Source organism: Stenella coeruleoalba (genome assembly GCF_951394435.1).
Source record: "Stenella coeruleoalba genome assembly, chromosome: 19".
Taxonomy (NCBI): Eukaryota; Metazoa; Chordata; class Mammalia; order Artiodactyla; family Delphinidae; genus Stenella; species Stenella coeruleoalba.
Window position 1 is genome coordinate 18353842 of NC_137165.1, and position 14846 is coordinate 18368687.

At 35.5% G+C, this 14846-nt stretch overlaps 1 protein-coding gene across 22 annotated transcripts in view; it reads left to right on the forward strand.

The window, feature by feature from the left end:
- ZNF207 (zinc finger protein 207) overlaps positions 1-14846 on the forward strand; it is a 44845-nt gene that overhangs the window by 2114 nt on the left and 27885 nt on the right. For 12 of the 22 annotated variants that reach the window (XM_079905914.1, XM_079905930.1, XM_079905929.1 and 9 more), the window contains exons 3-12: positions 3878-4016; positions 4732-4902; positions 5022-5097; positions 5613-5660; positions 6729-6799; positions 8623-8780; positions 9959-10051; positions 11049-11291; positions 11884-12043; positions 12187-12670. In XM_079905914.1, the coding sequence (XP_079762040.1) occupies positions 3878-4016; positions 4732-4902; positions 5022-5097; positions 5613-5660; positions 6729-6799; positions 8623-8780; positions 9959-10051; positions 11049-11291; positions 11884-12043; positions 12187-12347 (1320 nt within the window). In that variant the 3' untranslated portion in view covers positions 12348-12670. The remainder of the gene's footprint in view (positions 1-3877; positions 4017-4731; positions 4903-5021; positions 5098-5612; positions 5661-6728; positions 6800-8622; positions 8781-9958; positions 10052-11048; positions 11292-11883; positions 12044-12186; positions 12671-14846) is intronic. The other 10 variants (XM_079905919.1, XM_079905920.1, XM_079905921.1 and 7 more) reach the window with 8 other exon arrangements.

Sequence of the window (14846 nt, forward strand, 5' to 3'; positions counted from 1 at the left end):
AAATCCAATCCCATAAGAATTAGTACATAATTAACCACCATTACTCACTGTCTTTGAACGATTTGTTAAAATCTGTTGCCTGGGGCTAAGCTACCATTTATCCCATGGACCTCTTTTGGAATGGTGGCCCTTGTGTTTCACTTAATAATTTCTAGGTTTCTTGAGTTCTTAACTACTAGGTGGGGAGGGCTTTGTAATTTATATTTTTGAAGATCTAATAAGTACCTTTTTTATTCAACATTATTTCTTCTACTTTTGCCAGTCCTAGAGCTGCCTGAATTTTTGCCTAATTGGACCCTAGAGAGATGTGAGATGAGCAAATCCCCATTCATTGGAAACTACTGTTGGTAGGAGGCAGGGAGGTAAATTAAAACAAGATATTGCTTCCCTGAGTTTAAAAATAAGTTTATAAAGATCTGTTTCACTCCAATTATGTCGCTATAATAGCAATTCAGTATCCATTTAAAAATATGAGACCCACAATTTTCCACTGTGGTAGTCACTAGTTACTTGTGGCTATTTAAACAGAAATTTAAAACTTAAAACTTCAGTTCCTCAGTTACATTATAGTCACATTTCCTGTGCTCAGCCACAAGTGACTGGTGGATGACTATTGTATTGGATAGTACAGATGCAGAACATGACCATTTATCACAAAGTTTCTGTGAGACAGTACTGTACAGTGTTTTAGGCATTGAATATACAGCAGTGAATAAATTAAAGTCATCATTGTGGAGTTTAGATTTACATTGTGGAGGAGAACAATCTATAAATATTTAATTTTATGCTGATATGTGACAGAGGAAACTAAAACTAGGTAGGGGTTAAAACTAGGTAGGGGGGATAGGGGAGGGCCACAAGGTAGTACAGGCCTGAATGAGAAACTGACATCTGAACAGAGATCTGAAAGGAGGTGAGGGAGAGATTCCAGGGAACAGCAGATGAAAGACCTTCACTTCAGGGGCATTCTCCTATATTGAGGGCAAGGACAGCAATGTGCTTACTTTACATAGGAGGGTTTGCAGGCTATTGTAGGCCATTTTCTTTAATACTGAGTGAAATGAGAGGTTTTAATTGAGATGTAACATGCTTTGGCACACTTTTTAAAGAGTCGTTTTGGCTGCAGGGTTGAGAGTAGACTGTAGAGTGCAGTAAGACCACTTAGGAGACCAGGCAAGAGTGTTCCAGGCAAGAGGTGATGGTGACAGAGAATTTGCTGATGAATTAGATGTGGAGTATGAGAAAGTGAGGAGTGGAGGATGTTCTGAAAGTATTTGGCCTGAGCAGTGTGAAAAGTGAGTTACTGTATTCATTTGGCCCTTGGTATCCACATCTGCGTATTATACCGCAATTGAAATTCGGTAAGTTGAATCCACGTGTACAGAATCCGTGGATACAGAGGGCTAACTGTACTGCGCCATTTTATATAAGGGACTTGAGCATCCTTGGTATTGGGGGGAGTGGTCCTGGAACCAGTCATGCCTTGATATCAAGGGACGACTGTACTGAAATGTGGAAAGCTGCAGGAAAAATAGGCTTAGGGATGAGGCTATCAAGATCATCTTATGTTAATTTTGAGTGTGGGTATGTTAGTTTTGAGATTTTGAGGAGGTCTGTTGAATATCCAGATGGAGATGTCATATAAGCAGTTGAATCTACAGGTCTGCAGTTCAGAGAGGTTGGAGCTGGTGATAGAAATTTGGGGGGATACAGTATAAGGATGGCTATTTTAAGCCATGATATTATATGTCCTTAGGGAGTAGAACATAGATAGAAAAGTGGTGCCAACGACACCACCATGGGCCACTCCCAGCATTTAGAGGTCAGAAGATTAAGAGAAACCAATCAAGATTGAAAAGGTAGGAAAACCAAGAGAGTAGTGCCGTGGAAGCCAAGTGAAATGTTTCAAGGAGTGAGTTATTTATTTAAGTCAAACGCTGGTGGTAGGTTAGTTAAGCCCGGGACTAAGATTGGATTAATCAAACTAGAGGTCATTGGTTACTTGCCAAGAGTGATTTCCTAGAATGTAGAGGATGAAAGGCTGATAGGAATGCTTGCAAGAGAAAATGAGAGGGGAAACTAGAGGTGCTATTTCAAGGAGTTGTACTATAGAGAAGAGCAGAGAAATGGAGTGAGTGGAAGCTGGAAGATTAGTTAAACTACTAGTAATAATCTTTAATTGACTAAGTGCTTCTGTTTATATGTTCTTACCATAATTTCACAGGAGCTTGTGAGATAGGCATGGCAGTTAAATCAGACACATGCTGGAGTTTTATAGATTAGTTTAGGACATTAGTAATTTAGATACTTTACATCAATGTTTGCGCCTATCTTTTCAGCCGAGACCATACTAATTTCTACTATGTAAGACTCTAAGAAATCTAATTCTGGCTGTAACATAAGGTTGGGAAGATTTTGAGTGAATGGCGTTATTTTTTCTTCTCTTTCCAATACCTTTTAATTAAGATAGTTCTTTCCTTCATCACTTAGAAATGTAGTGAAAACTAGTTAATGTGTATGTGAATGTAATTGTATTTTTTCAGAGAACATATGTATGAGTTACTTCATCTGCCTTCATCAAGAGAAGTAACATGTTCCAAAAAATTTAGGAAATGGTGATTGTCATTTATTGAGTAGCTTTATTCATGGATCTTTTAATCACAATAAGATAATTTGTGAATTTGATTTGCATATCACTTTTTAAAATCTTTGAGATACTCTTCCAGGAAAATACTTAGTTTTCTTTAATTACCTTTCTATTCTTCCATGAAAGTGTCTTGGAAGGAAAGAAAAATTGAGTATTACTTGGACCAATATATCCAAGTCATTAACCTAAATAAGTGGTTCTCAAACTTGAGTATGCAAAGGAATCACCTTGAAGTCTTGTTAGATAGATTTGCAGTTCCACCCAAGAGTTTCTGATTCAGTAGGGCTCAGGTGTGGCCTGATAATTTGCATTTCTTATTTATTGTTTTAAAATTTTTATTGGCGTAGAATTTGCATTTCTAATAAGCTTCCAGGTGAAGCTGATAATTTAGGCAAAATACTTTGACATCCTTTAGCCTAAGGTAATACCTTGCGGAAGAAACCAAGACCGACAGGGATTTTAGCATATTGGCAAAAGTTATTTGCGTTTGAGGGTTAGAAATGTTTGATCTAGCAAAACCATACAGTGAAAAAAGGTGCTAGATCCCCAGTGTTTTATTTTACAATAAAACCTCTGAAGGACTTCTTTTTGTGATCTGCCAAATAAATTCAGAGGTGGAAAATGACAGGATCACTACTGTGGCAGTGTTAAGCTCTTCAGGTGACTCATTAGTTACGGGTAATGCTAATTGGAAATGTCACTTTTGTGGTTTGTAGCTACTAGCTGTCTCAGGATACATTCTTGGAAAATTTACTTATTTTAATACTTAATTTTAAGACTTCATAAGCTTTACTTAGTTCACACTTCCCTGATTTGAGTAGCACTATTAGTTCATTTTTAATAATTCAAGCAATCAAGGTTATAAGGTAAACTTGAAATTGTTTATTGAGCCCTTGCTATGTGCTTCACATTGCCAAGTGCTTTTTACATACACAGTATCTGTTTTAATCCTAAAAATGACCCCAGAAGTTAGGTGCTGAATAGGTGAAGTAAACTGAGGCTTAGGTCAAAGAATTTGCCTAATCTCACATAGCTAATAGGCCATAAAGCTGGGGGTTGAATCCACATAGTCTCACTGTGGAACCGGTCATTCTTAACTATTATACTAAGTGGTCTCTGAGTAATATAAAAGTACTCTTTAAAAGACTTTCATGAGGCACTTTTGTTTATCTAATGGAAGGTTTTTGTTTTGTTTGTGTGGGGTCTTTTTGGTTTGTTTTTTAATGTTAGGTGCATAAAGAGACAATAGATGCAGTACCAAATGCAATACCTGGGAGAACAGACATAGAGTTGGAAATATATGGTATGGAAGGTATTCCAGAAAAAGACATGGATGAAAGAAGACGACTTCTTGAACAGAAAACACAAGGTAAATGCTAAGATGTATGCTTTTTCTTGATATAGCTTAACTAGTGAGAGTATTATTACAATATTTTCAAGTATAAATTTAATGGTAGATGTTAGTTCTATTCAGAATTTCAATTTGAGGTTTTTTTGTTTTGTCTTATGTTCGAAGTTAATGTATCTTATTTGTATATGTGGTAGCATTTGGATCATTCCATACATTTTATTATATTTTTACTCATAACTGAATTCCAGGTGGATTTAGCAAGTGTTGAGGCCTTTGAAAAGGAAGGTAGCTTGTTTTGATTTATGAAACCACTAATTGTAAATTTTTTTAGTGGTGTATTTGACTTGGGATTTGCAGCCCTCTCCTATCCAAATGATAGAAACTTACTAATAAACTATGAAATCTTTTGTTTTGAAAAGCATTCTGGAGAGGTCAGACTAGTTTTCATAGTTTACCTTTTGGAGTGGAATAGAAAGCTGTTTTTTAAAAGTATAACTGCTTTAGGAAAATGTTCTTTACCTGCCATAGAATAGGGAAAGGATGTTAACCTTCTTGCTTAATACAGATTGAAAAAACATTTAAAGAGTAAAGAGCAGTGTTAACTGAGTTTTTTTGGAAGAAAAATCTCAGGAGCTACTTGCACTGAAATAAAAATTTTAAATGTTGAATGTCTTAAACTTGCTTAGGTTTTCTTTTTTTACTCTATGGGAAAAATTAATTTAAACTTTTTTAGCAGAGAGTCAAAAAAAGAAGCAACAAGAGGATTCTGATGAATATGATGATGATGACTCTGCAGCTTCAACTTCATTTCAACCACAGCCTGTTCAACCTCAACAAGGCTATATCCCGCCAATGGCACAACCAGGACTACCACCAGTTCCAGGAGCACCAGGAATGCCTCCAGGTAGCACATAAGGCTTCTTACAATTTAACACTCTCAGGTCTTTGTTGATACAGTTTAGAAGTATTAATTTTTTCCTCTTAACCCTTTTTTATTTTTTTGGTTGAAATACTTGTTTGTAGGCATACCTCCATTAATGCCAGGTGTTCCTCCTCTGATGCCAGGAATGCCACCAGTTATGCCAGGAATGCCACCTGGGTAAGAAAACTCTTTTAATTGACTTGTGGGCTTGTGCCTAGAATGATCTTTTTCAACTTGGGTGTGTTACATCACTTAAATGTTACTTTGCTGTGTTTTTTTTTTTTCTTTTTGCTTCTAAAAGGTATGGGCTCTGTAACTATTAAACTTACCTAATAAAGGGATCTACTAATAAATTTAAGGAATATAAATTTGACTCTGAAGAGAATAGATTTTTGGGTTTTAGGATGTATGTAGGCAGCCATCTGCTTCAGTTGCATCTGATGTAATTAAAGTAGTTGGTTGTAGATTTGAGTTTCTGAGATTCAAAACTGTCCATGACACTTCGTAGTTGTGAGAAGAAGCAAACTCTGTAAATGATTTATTTGTCAAGTCATCAAGAACTAAAATGAATATGAGGTGCTCGTGCCCATCACTTTTATTTAAATATTGTTGGATGTGAGAGGTATACAATACACTTTCCCACTGTATTTTGAAAATCAGTTAGATTTTGATTTTGTCATACATTTTCACAGATTGCATCATCAGAGAAAATACACCCAGTCATTTTGCGGTGAAAACATGTAAGCATCTCATTCGTAATGTAATTCAGGAGGTATAATCATAATGTCATTTTTTTGTGTGTTTAATGGTATCTATTAAGTTGACTTCAGAAGTTTTCTAATCTTCCTCACTAAAACTTCTAAACTTTGCAAACTGATTGACACAGATCTCTTAAAGGAGGGAACTAAAACATCTGTGAGGAAATCGTAATAGACTCATATAAACAAAGCATTTTCTAATTGTGCAGCTGTTTTCCCCAAACTGCTAAAAGTAAGGGGACTTAGTAAAAAGGGGTGATATTTAAGAAAGAGTATATATTCCTTTGCCAAATTACGTGCTGTGTTACTATAGAAGGTAATTGATTTTTCTTCTGATAAAACCTATATATAGAAGTTATTCTGATAAGAATCCTAAATCATTAATTCACAAACTTGGTAATTTTTTAAGTGAATTGGACACTGATATTTGAAGGTGAGCTCTTTTAAGGAAAGGAAAACAAATATGGGTTGTGTTTTTAAGTCCTGGTTTAGTGATAGCAACTTCGTACATGAAAAGTAGGGATTCTGAGTTTACTTTTGATTATCTTTAATTTTGATGGTAGTTTTTCCGTGCCTGTCCAAAACAAATCTTTACTCCACAGAGTACATTCAGTATTTTCTTTTTGAAAAAATCTGATAACTCTAAAATATAGAGGGTTTTTTTTTGATTAATATTCTGTGGATATTTTCCAAGTGAGACAAAAGGTGATTTTGTTTTCCAGTTACGCACATTTTGGATAAGGCCTCTTGTTTATATTAAGGAGAGTATAATAATTGTTCTCAATGACTTTAAATGTATTAAAATGTTCTGTTAACAAAGACTGAATTTTTTTCCCCTATTTTACTGGTAAACAAAGAGTTCGCTGGTTTTTAGGGAATTTATTTTGATAGAATTGTTTTAGTGTGTTGTGTGTTCTTTCAGCTTGATTTGATATTAGGGGTCAAATTCAAGTCTTATCTATTGTTGTTTCAGGCTTTAGCCAAAATATTTTCTAATGTTTTATACTGTTAATTAACTTTAGTTGTCTCTTGAAATTTGCTTTCTAATAGAATGATGCCAATGGGTGGAATGATGCCACCTGGACCGGGAATACCACCTCTGATGCCTGGTATGCCACCAGGTATGAAATGTTAGACAGTTTCCTTTTTAATATGACAGAAGTGCTTTATTCTTAAGTATTTTAGACAGCAGATTTGTGGGCATTGGTGCAGTTTTTTTTTTGTTTTTTGCGGTACGCGGGCCTCTCACTGTCGTGGCCTCTCCCGTTGCGGAACACAGGCTCCAGACACGCAGGCTTAGTGGCCATGGCTCACGGGCCCCGCCGCTCTGCGGCAGGTGGGATCTTCCCAGACTGGGGCACAAACCTGTGTCCCCTGCATCGGCAGGTGGACTCTCAACCACTGCGAGGTGCAGTTTTAAAATTGGTGTAATTTTTAAAGTTTCTATAGGTTAGTGACTTCTTTTTAAAATTACTATGAGAAATGTGATGATCTCGTTTTGTTCTGAGTTCCGAGTTTTGAAATAGATAGTAAAAGTAGTCCTCAAAGCCACCAGAATGAGTCACTGAGCCTGTGACTTAAGAGTGGTTATATCTGTTAGGAATATTTTAGGCAAGTACTGGAGACTCTTAACAAGTAATAGAGAAATCCAACAAACTATTAAACCACGTAGGTATTTATTATCTCACTCAACCTAAAAGTGGTAGACTCAGTGGCTCCAGTGATAATAAGAACCCATACTTTAAAAATTTTCCACTTTGCCAACCTTAGCTTTCTCTCTCAGACATGTAACTCAGTAGTTATAAAATCTCAGGCAAGAAAGGGTGCTTTCCTTTTTCTTGTATTAGGGAACAAAGTAACTTTCCCAGAATCTCCTTAGCCTCTTACATATCATTGGCCAGAAATAGGTCTAATGGAGCTTCTAGGTGCAGGGAAGCATGGGAAATAAGTATCTTGACTTTTTAGCCTACAGTGTGGGGAAAGGGATTTGGTTAGCCCAGTAAATGTGCCACAGAGGTCTTCATGAGGCTTTCCGAGTCCATTGCCTAGCGTTTTAATCCTAGCAAGTTTGGTTTGCAGTCCATAGCAGATTCAGATGTACTCAAGTGATAGTTGGTTTAAAAGGAACAGAAAAATCAGCAGCAAAATTTGAATCATGCCAGTGCAATCATTAATTTATAGGCAACAGCTTCACATACATCATGCTCTGAGATAATTTTAGGCATTTAAATGAATACAGAAAAATAACCTATGTTCATTTGGTAATGTGAAGTCAGTAAAAGTTTTAAGTTACATTGAGGAACTTCAAAGAATGCCGAGTGGTATATTTTAGGAAAATTTGTGTATTTAAAGCACACTTAAAGGAATAACTTAGTTTCTGGAATAATTTTTATGGGTATTTGACCTATTAACAGTTTTTACTGTAGTTCGCATTAGAGTTCTGGAAACATCTGTCTGTTAGATGATTGAAATAATTCTATATGTTTCAAAAATTTGCTGCATCAGTAATATCAATAAGCCTAATTGTTGGCTTTGCCCATATACAGGGTTTCTAGTGGTATCTTTCACGTCCCAAAATTCTGAAGAGACGCAAAGGTGTAGAAAGTTGGAGGCAAAACTGTTCCAAGGGGGCAGGTGCCCAAGTACTTTGGGCTTCATTGAGTTCAGCAGTCAGTCGTCAGTATTGATAACTTCGTAGTATAGAATCTTGTTTTGTGTGTGTCTGTGCCGCACGGCTTATGAGATCTTGTTGGTTCCCTTACCAGGGATTGATCCCGGGCCATAGCAGTGAAAGCCGAGTCCTAACCACTGGACTGCCAGGGAATTTCCTTGAATCATTTTTAATTTAATTTAGTATGTTTTAATGGCAAAGTTTTGAGGAAGTATTTTTTCTGAACTAAATGTTTCAGCAACAGGGTCCCACTCCAGTATTTCTTCTCTGCAGGTATGCCCCCTCCTGTTCCACGTCCTGGAATTCCTCCGATGACTCAAGCACAGGCTGTTTCAGCGCCAGGTATTCTTAACAGACCACCTGCACCAACAGCAACAGTTCCAGCTCCACAGCCTCCAGTTACTAAGCCTCTTTTCCCCAGTGCAGGACAGGTAAGGTTAAATTTCTGAAAAAGAGCGTGCTTATATTTAAAGGTAAAGTGGAGTTGTTCACTGAACTCTTTGAAAATGTCAAGTCATTTTAAAAATTGTAATCTTCTTAATACAGTTTATTAACTATACTGAAGAAGTGGTGTTCTCTTCCATTTTTGCACACATTGATTTCCTTTACTCAGAAGGTTGACTGGAACCAGAAAATAGTGTAGTATGTTATTTTTTTGTAGTTGTGAACTCTGGTTATTCTTAGCTTTAGTTAGAAATGAAAATTTAATTTCTGGGAACTTAAATACATAAAAATGTTATGAGGTCCTCCTTTACCTAATGAGCTATGAGTAGAATGAAAACCAAAGTCAAAAAATCCTAAGACCTTAGCAAATAATTTTTGGGCTGTTCCTTTAGTCTAGAATTGTGACAGACAGTAGTGCCTCACTGTTGCTGGAAGGGCATCATTTAATGTCTTTTGACCTAGTCACACTCATATTTCCTACTCGTCCTTTTTTTTTTTCCCTCCCCAGAACTCAGAAGCAAAAAATCCTTTTATATATAGTATGTATATAATGGTTGTTACCTTCGCTTTTTCACCCCAGTTTGATTCAGAGTTAAGCAGATGTATTTAATTCATTCAGAATTGAGACACTGAGGATGTATGTTCTTCATTGTTCACCTTAAAATTATCCCTTAGATGTTTTCTTTTTTCAATTTTTTTTCTGTTTGTAGTTGCTAAATTAAAAGCATTACTTTTTAAGTACATTAACATGTTTTTGAGGTGGGGGGTTTTTGTTTATTGTTTATTTTGTTTATCCTATTAATAAACTTTTGGCAAAAATTGTAGTTATCGATGGAGAATTGGATTGAAGTGTCAATAATGCATCATAATTCTCAGTTTAAGGTTTCAGTTTTGAAATATAGTGTAAAACATTAGTTTTAGGGGAAAAAACCTGTGGTTAATTAGGTTTATTGGTGTAGAATTTAGAAAGTTTTTTTGAGGCTCATAGTGTCACTCTGTTTATTGTAAATGCATTAACTGCCTGCCTCTATAAAACAGATTTGATTGCATTGTATTTTGCATTTAGAAAAATGCAATCTATACTGAAAAAAAAAGTCTACCACGTGGCTTATTTTCACCCATTTGTTTGGAGACTTTTCATTGTTTCCTTTCTTTTATGCTACAGATGGGGACACCTGTAACAAGCTCAAGTACAGCTTCATCCAATTCAGAAAGTCTGTCTGCGTCTTCTAAAGCTCTGTTTCCTAGCGCAGCACAAGTACGCAGGAAGTTGCAGTTTAAAATTGTTAAAAATGGCTTTATAACTTCATTAACCCTTTGGACCCTACTTTAAAACTAAATCTTTTCCCAAAAATACGTTTAATTTTTCTAAAGTAAAATTAATGGCTTATAAATCAATGGTATTTGAAAATTTGAACCGCATACTAATAGAAAAAAATATACCCCAAACTCCTATGGTTCTAAAGGGTTAAAAGCATGTAAGCAGTAAATGCATTTTAGTGGCCAATGGTTAGCCTGATGCATGATTAAGCTATTCTGTTTTATGCTGTTTAATGCATCACATATAATGTAAGGAAATTTAGTACTCTGCATTTGATTCTAAAAGTTGGCCTAGTTTACATGTTTCAGATGTTCAGTGTTATGAAAAGTAACAAATTTATTACTTGGTAACTTTATACTTAAAAGCTTACTAAACTCTTTAGTCCATCATAATAATCTAGCCATTGTTAATTGGGAGGGCATTGTATTACTATATAAAGAATACTTCTGAAGGACATATCTTTAATGTGTCACCATTGGTAGTTATTATTTATGTTATACTTAGTAACTGAAATTTATCCAAACATTTGTATTCTATAATTTTTAACTATTTTTTTTTGAGCTCCTTGGTAGATTAATTTTAAAAAGGAATTTAGAATGATGATAATAGAAAATATGCTATTCCATTTTATGATAATATCTTCAATTAGGAATAAATACAAAGCTTTGTAAATTAAGTAATTTCTGGTGAAGAGATAGATGATATCTGAGAAGTTACATAAGCAGTCTAACTTGTTTCTTGTTTCCACTGCTGTGGTTTGGATGTACATCTTTTGGTATTATGTGTTATCTCGAATTTTGTGGATTGTTCATGATTTTAACTTTCAGTTTTGTCCCTTATTGAATGTTAGTGTCTTGTTTTTAAGTTAAATAGGTAGTAGATATATTCAGTTTTGGATTTTGAAGTTTTGTTGATGAAAGATAATGTTTTACAGGCTCAGGCAGCTGTCCAAGGACCTGTTGGTACAGATTTCAAGCCCTTAAATAGTACCCCTGCAACAACTACAGAACCCCCAAAGCCTACATTCCCTGCATATACACAGTCTACAGCTTCAACCACTAGTACAACAAATAGCACTGCAGCTAAACCAGCAGCTTCAATAACAAGTAAGCCTGCTACACTTACGACGACCAGTGCAACCAGTAAGTTGATCCATCCAGATGAGGATATATCGCTGGTAAGTTGTTTACATTTTTTACTAGCAGAGTTTGATTGAGTACTGTGGTAGCAACTTGTCCATTTGAAAAGTTTTAATTTGTATACCAGTGGTCTTATGATCTGATTGAATGCTAAGTGATTTTTATCATTCTGATTTTTAAGAACCACAAAACAAAGTGAATATTGCATGTTTTGATCTTAGATACATCCCCCCTAAGACTATTTCTAAAAGAAGACAGTAAGTTGGGTTCTTACTCTCTCAAAAATTATTTTTGTTGTTCATAAATTTAATTAATTGAAGAAACAAGTGTGAGAGTCTGCAGGTCCCTTGCAGTCCATATACCTTCTTCATTACACAGTTTCTTGTTGAAGCAATTTATAATTTCTGGAAAGTTGTTCAATATAACGTGCTTCAAATATAAAAATAGGTAACGTTTTCTTAAGGCATCAAGATTTTAAGTTGGACTGGTTTGTGGGGTGAAAGTAATTGGGATGTAAGGGAACATTTAAAAATTAGTCTCACTCTGTAAATATAAAGACTTTAGATGCTTACCTTCATGCTTAACTCCCTGTGTTCAGATGTTTCACATTTCACATATTTTTATTCCTAGGAAGAGAGAAGAGCACAGTTACCTAAATATCAACGTAATCTTCCTCGACCAGGACAGGCTCCCATTGGTAATCCACCTGTTGGACCAATTGGAGGTATGATGCCACCACAGCCAGGCATCCCACAGCAACAAGGAATGAGACCCCCGATGCCGCCTCATGGTATTCCTCTTTTTACATTTATTTTATTTAGTGGATTTTCTGAGTGTACACATGAAACAGATTTATCTGCAAAGTGCATTGCATTTAAAAGTACAAGGCAACAGACTCAATCTATTTTTTTGTGTTTTAAATGTGTTTTTTAGGTCAGTATGGTGGTCATCATCAAGGCATGCCAGGTTATCTTCCTGGTGCTATGCCACCGTATGGGCAGGGACCGCCAATGGTGCCCCCTTACCAAGGTGGGCCTCCTCGACCTCCGATGGGAATGAGACCTCCTGTAATGTCGCAAGGTGGCCGTTACTGATCTTACTTCATCCAGTCTAATAGGTTTGGAGATTAAACCTTTTCTCAACTTGTGCTGTTTATATAGCCAAGCTTCCGTCAATAAGGCTTCATTGTGACTTTAACAAACATTATCTTCCCACATACCAGGAACTATTGGACATTTATTTTACATGGGAAAATTTATTTGGAATAATAAAGCAGGAACTTTTCCTGAAGTTGCAATTTATACTGTATGGCTTCTTTTTCATGTTTCATCTAGGTTTTTAGAAGTGAAGTATAGTAAATTTGGTTCGTTATATTGTGAAGGCGCTGGAATTACATGAACATACCACCCTAATAAAGGCAAGTTCTGTAAGCTTATGTTGCTATTTGTAAAGTTATGCCTTCGCAGCATTTCAGATGCTGTTGGACTTCATGTCCCCAACCTAGCTTGGTGAGGGCTGTAACTGTCTTCAAGTACCTGTACATTGGAAGTCTGAATGTGTAACAATATTTAATGTATTTAGAGTTCCTCATGTTTCAGGGTTTAAGAAATCTGACCCACCAAGGTCATGTGACTTTTCTGTACTGTTAAACTTCATTGTAATAAAATGAGAGAAAAATTTATGCCTTTTTATTCATAACCCAGCTGTGGACCACTGCCTGAAAGGTTTGTACAGATGCATGCCACAGTAGATGTCCACATAATAAAATTCGTAGTTATACCAATGCAGTTTTGATATATCATTGGATTCTGTCTTTGAATTGTAGGTTGTTCCTTAGCTGCATGTTTTAAACTGGACAGTATATGTAGAATTGTATGTTAGTCCTTCAGTTGACAGAAAAACTTAGATATACCTATGAGTCATTACATGGGTATGAAATCTTTGTATTGTGTCACCTTTCCACCCCCTTGGTGTGTCAATATATGTTAGCTATCATAGATATTTGAAATGTAAACCTTAATATTCCCTCCTTCCTGCTGATGTTTAGAGCCTAGTGCCAGACCCATTCATTTCCTTCTGATTATTTTTGAGACTGCGGTACTGTGTGGACCTCAGAAGCTTTTCAGGTGCAAACTTCTAGAAGCTTAGGTGCATGCAGTAATAGCCTTCTGTACTGTTAATGACTGATATATATTCTAATGTTATGATGAGAATCTAAATGTGCCTCTGTTAAGATGGTTAACAGATGGATTTGAAATTTTTTATTATGTTCCTGGAAGATTACATTATTTCTTTGATTAAATGGCTACCTTCTGTTATTATTAAGCCTAAATGGCTTTTTACTGTTAACCTTTTCATTCTTGGAAATTTGAATGTTCAACTGTGTTCTATGGAGAACTTTTCTGTAGAGATGACTGCTATTATTCAGTATCTTACGTTGCAAGTCTCATATATTAATAGCCTTGTTGACCTCTTTTTGGCATCCATTTTTTTGATTTTCATTTTTACAGAGTACTTTTATGACTAAGTATCAAATGACCTGTACAAAGTATCATTATTAATATATTATGAACTCAGGTTTAGTTTTCCTCAATATAAAGTTAAGACAGCTAAGAAAATAACATTTCTTTATAACCTTTATGTGAAGGTGTAGGTGTAAGGCACAGAATCTGAAGTTTTGTTTAAACAAAAGAAAGCTTTAACCATATAAGAAAATACTGAAAGATGTTTTAATTATCATAAAAGAGTGTATATAAGTGACAAGTAAAAGTCATTCATCTTAAACAAAACATTGTAAGTATTAACAAAGCTGAGTGTTATTTTAAATCTATTTTGCTCCAGTGGTTTTACAGCTCCTGTGCTATTTTTGAGGGTCAAAAAATTTCATAGTTTGAAAAGGCAACATGCATGTATCGCCAAGAATGCATTTCTTCCTGCTGCCAGCAGCCAAGTCTCTACCCTTTCTCACCAAACGCCTGTCTACGTAAATACGTAATAGAAATTATCATATACTTCTTAGATTTGGCAGCATGTTTATCATACTGCCAAAGAAAGACCTGTGTTGAAAATCTTTTAAGGTAAAAATGGCATAATTAAATTTAGAATTATTAAATAGGAAATATTCTCCCAAACCAAATTTCTCTCAAGCATTTCATGTACAGGCTTATCAACAAACTACGGATGGATTATAGCAGTGGGGGAGAGGAATCAGGAAGAGGGAAAAAAATGGGTTAGTAATGTTTCAAAAATTATGCAAAGCTTGATTTGCATTTGATGCAAAGAGAACTGATATATTGAGGTTTGTTGCTATCTGAGGTCAGAAAGGAGAAAATATTGCCACTTTTAAAGAAAAGATAGAATTCTAATTAAAAGTTGATTCAAAATGTTATGCACAACACTTAGGCACATCGTTCATCTGTTGTATTTTGTAGGTATATGGCTCAGATGGTGCCCATTTGGTATATTTAATGTGTAATTTGTGCATGCATCAGAGTGTAATTAAGCTTCTAGAAAATATCTTTTACCTAATTGCTTCTGGGGTCCATAATGTGGTTAAATCACGAGTGGAACAAATTATGTTGAAATAATTAACT